A 16,209-nucleotide genomic window follows, 5' to 3' on the forward strand; every position below is an offset into this window, starting at 1 on the left:
TTTGACTACAAAGCCCATACTCTTTCCACTTTATATCATCATCACTCTTGGTCTACTCTCTCTATTCTTGCTGAAGTTACTGCTTCGAATCCCAATTCAATTCCAGAAATTTAAGAAGGTGGAGGAGAGGAGCAGAATAAGCAATAATGTAGTATCTCCTTTATGCTAAGCTCTTTTCTTACAGTAATTTCATTTGATCCCAGTGACAACCGCATTTTGTAGCTGAGTAAAGTAACAAACAGAAAGTAAATGCCATGGCCAGAGTCAGACAGATAACAAGTATCTAAGGGCAAATTTGAATTCAAGTCTTTGATTTTGACTCCAAGTCCACCATTCTCTCCACTGCACTGCCAACTGCCTCAACTTAATGGGGGAAGGGGGAAGGTTATTGCCCCGGGCTATTTATGATAGAGTAAGACACAGCTCTGACTTCTGGAGCTAGTAAGGAGGAGTCAGTATTCAGGATTGGAAGGGAAGCACTGCAGTGTTGCACAGGTCCAAGATTTCCTCAGAATTGTCTTCCCTCCATTGAGGCAAATCACCACCCCTCTGTAAGGAAGCAAAAAGTCTTTGAAGGTTGCTGAGGCTGACAAATTTATGACCCTGTGATCAAGCTGGTGATGGGGGCTTACTAACTTCGTTAACTTACCTGGGCTGGCAGGGGATAGCAGACATACCCCCATCCCACCTGAGAGCTTTTCTCAGATGGGAAGATGGAAAGACCAAGGAAGGAAGCCAGATGCAGCCTGGGCTGCAACTACCCAGGCAAAAGGTAGCAACATGGGTCTGAATTAGAATGATGACAAGTGAGAATAGAGAGAAGGAACCAGGTGGGAGATATTGAGAAGGTAAAATCAATAGAACTTGGCAGCTGATTAGGTGAAGAAAAAAGAAAAAAGGTAAAAAATGACACAGGTTTTTAATCTAGATGAATAGAAAAGTTGTGGTGCTATAATCAAAATGTATGGAAGAAGGGCAGTTTCAGAGTTTTGGGTTATTGGTTTAAAGAGAGTTTAGGTAAGGAATTTGTTTTTAGAAATGTTGCTTTTGATCTGTCAGGTAGAGAAATCTAATGGGCAGTTTGAATTGAGCATATAAGTTGGGTCTCTAGAAATAAATTTTACCTCATTCCTCAGGAAATTTGAGTAGACCAGCTGATCTTGAGGGTATAGTCTTTGTTTATTCATTTCAAATGGTCTAGATAAAGTCCAGAATGTTCTCTTCTGATTTTAACATTTCCTGCTATCCTGGCTTCAGCCTTGGAGCAAAAAACTGACTGGGTTTACCAGCATAATTGCCCCGCAAATATATATACTGACCTGCTACCTTAATCCCACTCAGCTTTCTCTAAGAGATTGCAGTCATGTGTACAAAACTGACATTTCCCAAGGCAAATTTCTCCTAGAGAAAGATGTGATTCTTGAAATAATCACACACCCACATTTCCAAGGCCTAAATAGGCATAAATCTGCTTTTAAAAGAACCAGCCAGTGGGCCCAAAGAAAACTGCTATAGATGACCTTTTTTGAACATAATATACTCTATAAATGTAAGATAGCTACCTTCTGGTAAGGTTTTTGAAGGCCATTTTGTAGGTCTATTTAGAGGATATATGCTGTAAGTCTAAACATCAGACTTTTAATTTCCTGACTTAGGTGAGGATAGGAAAGTATGATTGTGGTAGGGGAGGAGTGAGTTGATAGATGGTTAACAGGAACAGAGCTTGTGAACAGTTTTGCTAGTGAACTGGAGTATAGGGCAGGGGGCTTGTTATTTGCATGAAGATGATAATTAAAACCTTGGGAGTAGGTAAGATTCCTCATGGAAAATTCATAGAAAGAGAAGAGATGATGATTGCTTTGATCACCAGTAAAGTGTTGGGTCTTGCAAGGGACTTAAGAGTTCTCAGTGACCCAGAAATCAATTGTCATAGGATGGAAGGATGATAGAATCAGATATTATCTAGCCCAGAGGTTCAAACTTCTGGCTTTCTAGGCCTAAATCAGATTAAAATGTAACTGAGAAATATTTAACAAAATAAATAAAAAAATAAGAAAGCATAGCTAATGTTCATATGTGGTTTTCTAAGACAATATGCAGTATACAAGAATCCCTGTGTATAATTTATTGGCCCAGTCTCTACTTGAGTTTGATAGCACTGATCAAGTCTACCTTTTCATGTTATAAATGAGCTGGTCCTCCAGAAAGAATATATGACTTGCTCAAGACCACCCAACTAAGTGACAGAGCCTGAGCTGGGTCTATATCCTTCTGACTCCAAGTTCCATACTTTGTACTGAATCACTCCCACCGTTACTGATAAACTGATGCATTTTGTCGTGAGCGGGTAGAGAGGAAGATGGTGCTCATCTGTGAAGGAAGATTTCTTCTCCCGGACCCACTATTCTAACGTGGGCTCCCTGAAGTAAGTAACGGCTGAGGAACGTTCATAAGATGAGACACATCAGTCCGTGGTGGGCCTAGTGGCCAGTTTCAAAGCCTAGCTAGATGGGTGTTCCATCCAGCACATCCCCTAGCTGCCTGAATTCACCGCTGTCCCTTTACCACCATCAGCGAGTTTTAGATCTGGGGATGACTGGGGGTGGTGGGGGGTGGGGGGTGGGGTGTCCTCAGAGCCGCCACCCCCCCCTTCCCCCCCCCCCCCCCCCCCCGCCGTGGCCATTTTATAGAGAAGACCCTCGCTGGCCATGGAACCCCGGGCAAATTGTTCTCTCTCCCAGAGCCTCGGTTCCCTCGTCCCCCCGAAGAGGTCGGATGCTGGTGTCTCAGTGTTGCAGCGTGTAACGTGCCGTTTCCTGGGTGGGCCCGGGCTGCTGAGGAGGGCCGCGCCCCCCAGGCACCAGCCCCCTCCCTCCGCCTCGTCCTGCGCTGGCCCAGGGCCTTCGCTTCAGGAAACCCTCAGACGGAGTTGGAGTGTATGAGGTCACCCGCTTGGCTCGGCTCTCGCCCCGGCCGGGTGGGGGAGGCGAGGCTTTGGATCGGGCTGTGTCACCACCTTGTGGCTTCCTCGGGCCATTGCTGCTCTGCCTGCCTCGAATTTCCATGTCCTCGGATGACATCCGGAGGAAAAAACCAAAACACTCTCGCAGGGCTCCTTGGGGGACGGACTCGCCTCTTCCTCCCCAGCTTCTTATTGCCCGGGAACACGGGCGTAGACACAGGGAAGCACTCGTGGGTTCTTTTCGGTATGAGAGGGAGGATGGCACTGTGGGAGCGCTGCTGTGGGCTAAGGCGGGGTTCCCGCCGAATAGAAACCAGACCCCAGGGAGCCCTGGGGGCTGTGAAGCTGCCGGAAGCTGCTCCAGCCGATTCCTCACAGCCCACCGACCCTCAATCAGCCCGCCCCGTTTATTGATCAGGTCCGGTGAGGGAAGCCTGGAAGAGATCCCAGTCCTAGCAGCTAGGATCGGCCGGTCTAGGCTCAGCTGGCAGGGAAAACAAAGCCAGCTCTCTGAGCTGTGCTTAGACCTAAGCTGGGGTACCCATCAAGCAACAAGCATGAAAAGGGGAAGGGAGGACAGCGGAGAGAGGGGACATCACAGAGTGGAAAAGGACCAGGCCGAGAATCAGGTCATTAATTAGGGGATTATGGACAGGTAAGTCATCAGCCCCTTCAGAGTCCTCTCAATTTCTTCATCTATTTAAAAAAGAGAAAAAGAAAATAGATTGCACTAAATCACCAGTTCACTAGTTCTCAAAGTGAAAACTATTTGTATAATAATTATTATTATAAAAGTTTAAATTTTGAATATGGCAAATATCAACAGCTATAGCCCACATTTACAAAAGCCCTTTACATTTTTTTTAAAGTGTAAGAGGTTCTGAAACTGAAAAGTTTGAGCCCCTCTAGACTAGATGATTGTATGTATATTCTGACTCCCACAATATGAGTCATGAAGTAGCATGATATAGTAGAGACTGAAGTAATCCAGAAGTGATCAATATTTGACTCCTGACTCATTTCCTTACTCCTTCTGTGGCTTGAGGCACTAGTCTGTCTTTCATTGACCTCACTTTCACAAATGATGAAAAAGGAACATTTGTTATTCCTACTATGACACTTTAAGCTCCTTGGGAAGAGATACTATTAAAATATAAGGTTTATTTATTTTATTTACAAAGATATTGGTTCTGTTCCATCAGCTCCTTCTGGGCTGTCCGCCTCTCCTTTCTGCTTCTGTCTTTGGGGGTGGGGGGTGGGGAGGTTCATTTCTCTGGTGGATCAGACATAGATAATTCAGCGTCAGTCTTGCCCCAGGGCCTGTGACTAGGACGCTAAAAACCTTTGATAATATTTCAGGTCTCTTGGGAGAATAATGACTTCAGCCAATTTCCTCTATTTGTAGGCATTGCTGTCCAGTCCTGGGCCCAAGTATGAATGCCTTTTATTAGCACTCTTCAAAGCCAATATGGATCTGATTCAGAAAGATGTCAGATACTTTGGGAGTTGGTCTAGGTAAATGTGAACTTAGACCTGTGGTCTCTTCATAACTTATCTGGAATTTGTAGTATCATGCATAGATATACTTGATTGCAGGAAGCATCATAAGCTTTTTGAAGAAATACACGATGTCTAATCTATAATTTCCATGGCATAGTCTCTTTGCCTCTAATCTTTCCAATTATACAGATAACAAATCCATATTCCAAAAATGCAGGTCTCTGACCCTCACTCTAAAAGTTTCAATGATTCTCCATTGCCTCTGGAATAAAATGCAGACTACTCTGTTTGACATTCAAATCCATAGCTTCTGTACTTTCTTTCCACTCTTATTTCCCATTACTCTCCCTCACACACACTCCCTAATGCAGCTAAACCTCTGTGCATGTGACATCCCATCTTCTCTTCAAGTAATTTTGGATATACCTACACCCTTTCCTGCTTTATTTCTATCTCTTAGAATCCCTAGGTCTATACACTGCTCAGCTTGAAAACTACCTCCTACATGGAGATTTTCCTGATCCCATCAGCTGTTCATGCTTCCCCCAAACTCCAAATTCCTTTGTATGAATATATCTCTATTCTTTCTCTCTAGGACAATGTTAACTCTTTGAACATAGGGATTGTCTTATTTTTGTCTATGTATTATATATATATGTATATATTTTTGGCTTGCCAAGATTATCTGGGACTCGCTTGGGGTTCCGTTAGTAGAGAGAATTCCCAGTAAAGACACTCTTGCTGCCAGTATAGATCAACACCTGCTCTGAAATTTATAGTCTTAGGGAATGAGCTGTCTGGGAAACTACACATAGCAGAGCTCGACTTGAACCCAATTCTTCCTTACATTATTTGTCATTACCCTTTAGTAAATGCATTTTTTTCGGTTGTTCATTTTCCAGCTGTGTCTCCAGGCCCAGCACTATCCACAGTGCCACAGAAAATACATAGTACATAATAAATGTGTGTTTAATTAACTGGAATTGACTTGAATTCTAACTAAGCTGAGGTCCAAAGAAGGGAATTGATTTGCTTAGGATAGCCAGAACAAGAATCCAAGTGCCCTTGGCCTTTTCTTTTCTCCCTCCCTAGCCTCCCCATATGGTTGTTCCTTTGATTATATATACCATCTTTTTTTTTTTTTAATGTGTGTACCTATTGTTGCTTTTTCAAAAGCCTCTACCTGTAACAGCACCTTTCCTTCTACTTTACTCATTTCACATTATGTAATATATAAGCTTCACTTTTTAATGACCCTCTTTCTGCAACAGAATCCATACCTGGTACCTAGAATAAGACTAAGGAAGGTAGGGCAAGGAGAGGAAGGAAGATGTTTCTTGGTCTGGTTTGGAAGCTTGAGGCTAATGTACATATATCAGTTTATAAAGCACACCACCTTTATATGAATCTTATGCCATGATGTACGCTTTTGGGATTTCCTTTACTCTTAAGCATGCTCTTGATAATGAAGGAGAACTGAAACCACTGGATAAGTTCAAGCAAAGAGCAAAACCAGATTCCAGATAGCTCTGATCTCCAAACCCTCAAAACTAAGGCTCTTAGTTATTCCTACTAATATTTCAAGATTGCACTGGCTATTTTTGAAAATACTGATCAATGGAATGGTTTTGAATGCTTCTTCTTGTGATAGGGAAATTCATTTAGAGAAAAAGAAGGCATCAGTTCAAATTTCTTCAGACAGCTCTTTAAGAAACATGAATTTTCTGAACCATTCTATCAAAAGCCCATCTGAATTCTAAGGCAGAAAGAATAATTGTTAATTAAATGTTTAATTCAGTTTCACAAATTCAATCACACAAATTGGAAATTAGTATGGCAGAAATTAGGCATTGACCCACACTTAACACTGTACACCAAGACAAGGTCAAAATGGGTTCATGACCTGGGCATAAAGAATGAGGTTATAAATAAATTAGAAGAACATAGGATAGTTTACGTCTCAGACCTGTGGAAGAGGAAGGAATTTCTAACTAAAGAAGAACTAGAGATCATTACTGATCACAAAATAGAAAATTTTGATTATATCAAATTGAAAAGTTTTTGTACAAACAAAACTAATGCAGAAAAGATTAGGAAGAAAGCAATAAACTGGGAGAACATTTTTATAGTCAAAGGTTCTGATAAAGGCCTCATTTCCAAAATATATAGAGAATTGACTCTAATTTATAAGAAATCAAACTGTTCTCCAATTGATAAATGGTCAAAGGATATGAACAGACAATTCTCAGATGAAGAAATTGAAACTATTTCTAGCCATATGAAAAGATGCTCCAAATCACTGTTGATCAGAGAAATGCAAATTAAGGCAACTCTGAGATACTACTACACACCTGTCAGATTGGCTAGAGTGACAGGGAAAGATAATGCAGAATGTTGGAGAGGATGTGGGAAAACAGGGACACTGATACATTGTTGGTGGAATTTGAACACATTCAGCTATTCTGGAGAGCAATTTGAAACTATGGTCAAAAAGTTATCAAACTGTGCATACTCTTTGATCCAGCAGTGCTACTACTGGGCTTATACCCCAAAGAGATACTAAAGAAGGGAAAGGGACCTGTATGTGCAAGAATGATTGTGGCAGCCCTGTTTGTAGTGGCCAGAAACTGGAAACTGAGTGGATGCCCATCAATTGGAGAATGACTGAATAAATTGTGGTATATGAATGTTATGGAATATTACTGTTCTATAAGAAGTGATCAGCAGGATGAATACAGAGAGGCTTGGACAGACTTACACGAACTGATACTGAGTGAAATGAGCAGGACCAGGAGATCATTATATTCTTCAACAATGATACTATATGATGATCAATTCTGATGGATGTGGCCCTCTTCAACAATGAGATGAACCAAATCAGTTCCAATAAAGCAGTAATGAATTGAACCAGCTACACCCAGCGAAAGAACTCTGGGAGATGACTATGAACCACTACATAGAATTCTCAATTCCTATATTTTTGTCTGCCTGCATTTTTTATTTCCTTCACAGGCTAATTGCACTATTTCAGAGTCTGATTCTTTTTGTCCAGCAAATAACTGTATGGCCACATATACATATATTATATTTAAATTATACTTTAACATATTTAACATGTATTGGTCAACCTGCCATCTGGAAGAGGAGGTGGGGGGAATTGGAACAAAAGATTTTGCAATTATCAATGCTGAAAAATTACCTATGCATATATCTTGTAAATAAAAAGCTATAATTAAAAAAAAATCAATTCCACAAACTTTGTGAGTATGTGTGAGTGTGTGTGTGTGTGTATGTGTGTGTGTGTGTGTGTGTTATGTTCAAGGCATGGAAGCTAGAGATACAAAGATAGATAAAACATAGACCCTGTTCTGAAGGTGTTTATAATTAAATTTGTGAAGGAAGTCATGAGGGAAGGTTGCAAGGACAAGATACAAGATACAAGAAACTCTGCTACAAGGGACAATGTGAAAAATGCAAAGGAGAAGCCCAGGCAAAATGTTATTAGATGCTGGAAGAGGGAAAGATCACTTTCACCTGATTAGAGATCACTTTCAACTAACTTCATGGAGGGGTGATATTTGCATTGACATTAAGGGAAAGAAATCAAATTGGAAAATAGAGAATGAAGTCCATTTATAGGCAGGGGGGAAAGTGTAAGCCTAGGAGAAAGAAAGAAAGCTCCCTGAAGGCAGACTATAGTTTTGCCTTTTTTTTTTTATCAGCAATACTTATACATATGTACATAATAAGAGTTTAATAAATGTTTGTTGATTGCCTATGACTTGTGGGGAGGCAGAAAAAGAATAGGACAGATTACATGGCTAGAATTCTGAGTATTTGTAGAGAAGTAATCTGAGATTAGGTTAGAAGCATATTAGAGCCTGTATGGGGAGAGTCTTGAATGCCAAGATGAAGATTTTATTTCTTTAATCCACTAGAACGCATAGATTAATTTATAGTCCAATTTATGATACAATAAAGTTGTATTTATTGTGATGCATGGACAACTCATTGTACTCTCAAGATCCTTATATAATTAGTAAGTATACTTCATTTCTGAGAATTTGTAACATAATTTGATTATTTTGAATGATTATTGTGGTATCTATTCATCCATTTATTTATTCATTCATTCTTCTGTTTGTCTATCTATCTATCTATCATTTCTATTTGTCAGCTTATTTATTGTGACATATTGTAGAGAGAGCTGTCTTTGGACCTGGGTTCAAGTCCTGTTCTCTAACTTCCTAACAGAATAGGCAGTTCTTTAAGACTTAATTACTGCAATGTTTCACTAAATCAATAGAGGAAATTCTTCACTAGTGATTCCCTATAATGAAGAAATTATGGGTCCTGACCTTTCCCCCCAAAAAGAAAATTAATTAGGAAAATAAGGGAAGTGAATAAGCACCTACTATGTTCTAGATATTGTGTTAAGTGACTTTTACAAATATTTCATCTTCACAGAGACCTTGTAAGGTAAGGTGCTATTATTCTCCCTATTTTATAGATGAGAAAACTGTGACAGGTTAAATGGATGAAACCAGTTTTGAACTTAGTTCTTCCAGACTCTGTGACACTTAGTTGTCTTTAATTAGTGTTTTTGCTTTAGATGGCAACTGTGAAACATTTGATCCCAAACCTTTGGCCAGGAATGCATTCTTCTCTCCCCTCATTCCTATATCACATAATTTTTTTTTTAAGGGAAAATACAATGTAATTTCTAAGGACATTTTAAAACAAAAGCTTGATTACCTGTATTGCTTTTTTTGTTGTTCATGCTATTGTTTTATCTTTCTGGGACTAAATAAGTATCTTACTAGTTTCCCACAGTAGTTGATGGTGTTTTTTGATGATATTGTTGCTGAATAGGAGACTTTTGTGTGGATGCCTAAGTTGGAGTCAACATTACCTTCCAATTCTGGGCTTTACTTTCTCCATGTGTAAAATCAGGGCATGGGACTAGATCTACTCATTGAGACCAGGGTCCCTGATGATTACATTCCTTCTACTAACAGTACTTTTACTCATACCCCTTTGCTTCCCATTACTACTTTTAGGCTTGCCCTCCCACAAAGATGGCTATACCTTTGATCTTGCCACTTCCATGTACACGGAACTCTAAAATTTTTCTTCAGGATTGTAATCCTTTATCATTCCATTTTCTCCTATGTCTTAAGACCCCCCTATCCCTACTCACTATGACTTCTTTCTATCCTCAGTTCTTTTTCCAGGTGATAGCGTCTTTTCTGACTACATCCTCCCTCTTCTCCCCGTTTCAGCTCCTTGGTGATCCAGTTCAGTTCCAAACTTGGTTGTATCATTCCTGATATTACCCCTATATCCTTTCTTACTTTCTTGGCTAAATTCTTTGAGAAATACTAGGTATTTCACCTTCCTCTTCTCTCATTTCTAAAACCTATCTTTGCTCCTTTCCAACCTCATCACTCAACTGAAATTGTACTCTCCAAAGTTATTAGTTATCTCTTAATTGACAAATGTAATGACTTTTTCTTAGTCCTCATTCTTCTTGATCTTTTTGCAGCATTTGACACCACTGATCATCCTCTCCTCCTGAATACTCCCTCCTCTCTAGGTTTTTTTTTTTTTTTTACACTGCTGTGGTTTAAATTTTTCTTCCTTTCAATCTATTCTCTACTCAATGGCCACAAGATTTTCCTAAGCATAGATCAAATCACAACTGGCTCTACAAAATAAAATCCAATGATCTTCTGTTATTTCAAGATCTTTATAATTTGGTCCCTTCCTACCTTTCTAGTCTCATAATTTGCTCCCCTTCACATAGTCTGTCATCCAGCTACACTAGCCAATTTGCCATTCCTTGAACATGATGCTCCATGTCCAGTTCCTTTGCCTTTGCTTTGGATGTTCCCCATGCCTACATCCTCTTCCTTTTTATCTCTGCCTCACAATTTCTTTAGCTTCCTTTATTGGAATTTAAATCTCAACTTCTATAGGATGACAGTCCCACTCTCTTTGACTACTAATGGCTTCCCTCCTGGGGTTACCTTTCATCTATTCACTGTATGATTTGTACCTGGTTATCTACAAAAAGTAGATTCCTTCATTAGACTATAAAAAATAGACTCCTTCATCAGTATGTAAACTTCTTGAGGGCAAGGACTGTTTTTACTTTTCTTTATATGTACAGAACATGATATGAAGGAAATATTATCTGAGTGAGAATCAGAGAACTTTTGTTCAAAATCCAGCCCTGCCACTATGTGACCTTGAATAAAGTCACTTAGCCTCTCTCGGACTCAGGTATCTCGTCAATAAAATGAGAAGGTTGGACTTGATAATCTCATAGGTACCTTTATGCTCTAAATCAGACATTATAATATTTAAGAGTGGAGAACAGGAGAGAGACCACTAGCATTTGAGACTTGTATTTTAAGTAACCAAGGGCTCCTTTACGAATGTGAGATGGATCTGTTCTGAGAGAAGTATAGGCTTCTGTGGGCTCTTGTTTCTCACAATATTATACTGGCCTAAAGTACTCCAACAAGACCCTACAATGTGTTCAGCAGCAAAAAGGAGGGAAGTAAATCTGCCAGCCTTCTGGGATCAGAATCAAAGTGTGAGGTTGCTGCAATAGAATCCAGATTTCCCTGGAAATTGGTCAGGAAACCCTAGGGGAATGTTCAGAGGTGTATTTCCAAGATGCTACATTTGTTAGATCTCTCCACCTTGCATCTTGTGCTTGAGATACTTTCCCTCCATGATTAACCAAATGAAATTTGGGAAGTTTAAAGCCTTAGAAGGTCAGAGGAAGAAACTTTTCAGATGTCATCTTAGATAGCGAGCCCTGCAATTTTACAGATGAAGGGGATTCCCCACCTTTCCCAAAGTCACATGGCTAGTAACTGGCAATGTCAGGATCTGAACCCAATTTTCTGCTTCTTGGCCAATGGTCATTTTGCCGTCTCTTTAATGTAATGGGTGACACTAGATTCCTGGGTCTTCAGAGTCATTCCTAGGGCTCTGCCCATTATTTCAGAGGAAGAGAAGAGAGCGTTCCTAAGTATTGGAAGGTTCCAGTCTTTGGGGTTTTGGCTTTAAAAGAACAAACCAGGTTGCTATTCTGTGGTCCTCTTCCTCCAACCTACACATGTTTTCTTTTCTGTTCTTTCCCTCTCCTTGCAGGTATATTCGTACGATGTACCTGGGGATTCAGAGCCAGCGGCAGAAGGAACACCAGCGACGCTTTTATTGGGCTATGATGTACGAATATGCAGATGTCAATATGTTACGCCTCCTGGAGACCTTCCTGGAGAGCGCCCCACAACTGGTGCTACAGCTCTGTATAATGATTCAAAAGAACAGCGCTGAAACGCTGCCCTGTAAGTGTCCCCCCCAATTCTCTCCCCTCCCAGCTTCGACTGCTCCCCTTCTCTCTTCTCTTCAGACCTTCCTCTTCCTGAGCAAGGGGTACATAGCTATGGGCATTCCCATGAGAGGACAGAGAGCGGGATGCATGAAGTCACCCTGCCATCTCCCTACCCATTTAGGCTCATATATTTTTTTCTTAATGGATTTTATTTTCCAATTACATGTAAAGATAGTTTTCACCATTCATTTTTGTAAGATTTTGAGTTCCAATTTTTTCTCCCTTTCTTCCTTGCTTCCCCGCCTCCCCAAGACAGCAAGCAATCTGATATGTTGTACATGTACAATCAATTTAAACATATTTCCACTCATGTTATGAAAGAAAAATTAGAACAAAAGAGAAAAATTGCGAGAAAGAAAAAGCAAACAAACACAAAAGTAAAAATAGCACTTAGTCTCCATAGTTATCTTTCTAGATGCAGATAGCATTTTTCCAACTCAAGTCTATTGGAATTGTTTTAGATCACTGTATTGCTAAGAAGAGTTAAGTCTATCATAACTGATTATTATGTAATCTTGCTGTTACTGTGTACAATGTTCTCCTGATTCTTAGGCCCATATCTTCTACCATTATGATGATTATGATGATGTATGATGATGTTGATATATCTTGGCTGATCTGTACAAAATATGGGTAAGGGTGGGAGCTCATATATGTGCATTCACTCATGCTCTTGTTGTAGATCTGTAGATCTCTATGGTAGACCTCCATGTTTACATAGTACATTTACTTGCTCAAAATATTTACACTCAGTCCTTATGTGTCTCAGTAAAGGACATAGACATGGATACTATTCTTTGTGGTACATGAACATTAATATACATGCTTGAATATGTCCCTTCTCATTTTCTCCACGCTTACTTTACCCATGTAGAGAGGAACTCAGCCATCACAAGATCTTGGCAAAAATATAACCAAAAGTACCTGTCTTTTCTGGAAAGGGTCCTGACATAGTACATAGAGCACTGGACTAGAAGTCAGAAAATCAGTATTCTCTTCATTACATCATGGACTTAATGGCTTCTAAGAATCCTTTCAGATCTAAATATTTGGTCTTGTGACAAGGAATGCATGATATTATAATGAGAAGATTGGGTTTGAGGATAGGCTATGCTATTTACTAGCTACATGCTGTTAGGCAAATCACTTAACCTTTCTGTGCCTCAGTTTCCTCATTTTTTATTATAACTTTTTATTGACAGAACCCATGCCAGGGTAATTTTTGCAACATTGTCCCTTGCACTCACTTCTGTTCTGACTTTTCCCTTCCCTCCCTCCACCCCCTCCCCAAGATGGCAGGCAGTCTGATACATGTTAAACATGTTAAAGTATATCCTAGATACAATATATGTGTGCAAACAGTTCTCTTGTTGCACAGGAAGAATTGGATTCAGAAGGTAAAAATAATCTGGGGAAAAAAAACCAAAAATGCAAGTAGTCCGCATTCATTTCCCAGTGTTCCTTCTCTGGGTGTAGCTGCTTCTGTCCATCATTGATCAATTGGAACTGAATTGGATCTTCTCTTTATTGAAGAGATCCACTTCCATCAGAATACACCCTCAAACAGTATCATTGTTGAAGTATATAATGATCTCCTGGTTCTACTCATTTCACTTAGCATCAGTTCATGTAAGTCTTGCCTATCCTCTCTATATTCATCCTGCTGGTCCTTTCTTACAGAACAACAATATTCCATAACATTCGTATATCACAATTTACCCAGCCATTCTCCAACTGATGGGCATCCATTCACTTTCCAGTTTCTAGCCACTATGAAAAGGGCTGCCACAAACATTCTTGCACATACAGGTCCCTTTCCCTTCTTTAGTATCTCTTTGGGGTAGAAGCCTAATAGTGACACTGCTGGATCAAAGGGTATGCACAGTCTGATAACTTTTTGAGCATAGTTCCAAATTGCTCTCCAGAATGGCTGGATGTATTCACAATTCCACCAACAATGTATCAGTGTCCCTGTTTTCCCACATCCCCTCCAACATTCCACATTATCTTTCTCTGTCATTCTAGCCAATCTGACAGGTATGTAGTGGTATCTCAGAGTTGTCTTAATTTGCATTTCTCTGATCAATAGTAATTTGGAACACCCTTTCATGTGAGTAGAGAATAGTTTCAATTTCATCATCTGAAAATTGTCTGTTCATATCCTTTGGCCATTTATCAATTGGAGAATGGCTTAATTTCTTATACATTAGAGTCAATTCTCTATATATTTTAGAAATGAGGCCCTTATCAGAACCTTTAACTGTAAAACTGTTTCCCACTTTATTGTTTCCCTTCTAATCTTGTTTGCATTAATTTTGTTTGTACAAAAACTTTTCAATTTGATATAATCAACATTTTCTATTTTGTGATCAATGATAATCTCTAATTCTTCTTTGGTCACAAATTCCTTCCTCCTCCACAAGTCTGAGAGGTAAACTATCCTATGTTCATCTAATTTATTTATAATCTCGTTCTTTATGCCTAAATCACGAACCCATTTTGACCTTATCTTGGTGTACAGTGTTAAGTGTGAGTCCATGCCTAATTTCTGCCATACTAATTTCCAGTTTTCCCAGCAGTTTTTGTCAAATAATGAATTCTTATCCCAAAAGTTAAGATCTTTGGGTTTGTCAAACATTGGATTGCTATAGTCCTGTGTGTGAACTTAACCTATTCCACAGATCAATTAATCTATTTCTTAGTTAATACCAAATGGTTTTGATGTCCACTGCTTTATAATATAGTTTTAGATCAGGTACAGCTAGGCCACTTTCATTTGATTTTTTTTTTTCATTAGTTCCCTTGAAATTCTTGACCTTTTGTTCTTCCATATGAATTTTGTTATTTTTTCTAGGTCATTAAAATAGTTTCTGATTGGTATAGCACTAAGTAAATAGATTAGTTTAGGGAGTATTGTCATCTTTATTATATTTGCTCGGCCTATCCAAGAGCACTTAATATTTTTCCAATTGTTTAAATCTGACTTTATTTGTGTGGAATGTGTTTTGTAATTTTGCTCATATAATTCCTGACTTTCCTTTGGTAGATAGATTCCCAAATATTTTATGCTATCGACAGTTATTTTGAATGGAATTTCTCTTTGTATCTCTTGCTATTGGATTTTGTTGGTGATGTATAAAAATGCTGAGGATTTATGTGGATGTATTTTGTATCCTGCAACTTTGCTAAAGTTGTGAATTATTTCTAATAGCTTTTTAGTAGAATCTCTGGGGTTCTCTAAGTATACTATCATGTCAGTTTCCTCATTTTTAAAATGAGAATAGTAATATTTAATACTCCTTGTTTCATAGAATTGTTGTGAAAAAAACACTTTGTAGAGTTCTATAGAAATGTAAACTGCCACAAATAATCTGAAATTATTAATATTGTTAGAAAGTTTCCTATTCCCTAGAAAATTTCATTGTCATCATATTACAGAATTATGTGTATTTGTATTGGTTAGTAAGACAGCCTCTGACTATTTCTGTTCAGGGCAGCATTGGGACCTCCTTGCCTCCCTGGAAGTGCTCCTAAACCCTCTGGAATTACTGCTCACCTACATGTAGTTCTGAGCAACTTTCAAGAGGGTACACAAGGACTGATCCACCTTGTATGTGACACATCATGGTTCACTTACCAGGCTCTACATTCTGCCCATTTGCTGGCCATACCTTAGTGGAAGTAGCAGGAAGGACCAATTGTGCTCACATTCTTCACTGACAGAACTGCCCATCTCAGCACCTTAATGCTGGGGCCTTCTGGGATTATCTCCACTTTATCCTGCATATATGTGATTTGTACTTAGTTGTTTTATGTTGCTCCCCCATTAGGTTGTAAACTCCTTTAGGACAAAGACAGAGGCTGTGTTGGTTTGTTAGTTCCTTCACCTCAGAAGTGCCAGGAAATATGTGAATTATTGCTTTAGAGAATCTTGGAGAAAAAGACTCCATGAAATGCAGTCAGTCAGTCAACCAGTATTTATAAAATAGTTTTTTTTATGTTAAATATTAAATAGTAGTTTACCATGTGCAGAATTCTGGTTACAAAGAAAGGTAAAACACAGTCCCTACCCTCAAGGATCTCATATTGTATAGTTCCAAAGGAGGCCCTTTGCGAGGCCTGGCCTTGAAAGAATACTTTCTGGGGACTTTTTATTGAAATGTATCCTGACTTTTAGCAGTTTCCCCAGGTTCTGGTGCTGGTGTAGGGCCCAAGGACAATAGAAAACCAAATCAGTAAGTGAGTCACTCAGGCAAAAAAAGCATCTGGGGATACAACGAAAGGCAAAAACAAAGTCTCTGCCACTATGTATATATGAGATATAAAGAGAGTAGAT

At 39.2% G+C, this 16,209-nt stretch overlaps 1 protein-coding gene across 1 annotated transcript in view; it reads left to right on the forward strand.

Moving 5' to 3' along the window:
* The first annotated feature begins 3,063 nt into the window (after nucleotides 1-3,063).
* Nucleotides 3,064-16,209, forward strand: part of LOC127546498 (XK-related protein 6-like) — a 42,669-nt gene continuing 29,523 nt past the window's right edge. Inside the window, exons 1-3 of the mRNA XM_051973579.1 lie at nucleotides 3,064-3,591; nucleotides 4,368-4,477; nucleotides 11,630-11,826. Coding sequence (XP_051829539.1) covers nucleotides 3,064-3,591; nucleotides 4,368-4,477; nucleotides 11,630-11,826 — 835 coding nt within the window. The remainder of the gene's footprint in view (nucleotides 3,592-4,367; nucleotides 4,478-11,629; nucleotides 11,827-16,209) is intronic.

This window comes from Antechinus flavipes, chromosome 2 (genome assembly GCF_016432865.1).
Source record: "Antechinus flavipes isolate AdamAnt ecotype Samford, QLD, Australia chromosome 2, AdamAnt_v2, whole genome shotgun sequence".
Lineage (NCBI taxonomy): Eukaryota > Metazoa > Chordata > Mammalia > Dasyuromorphia > Dasyuridae > Antechinus > Antechinus flavipes.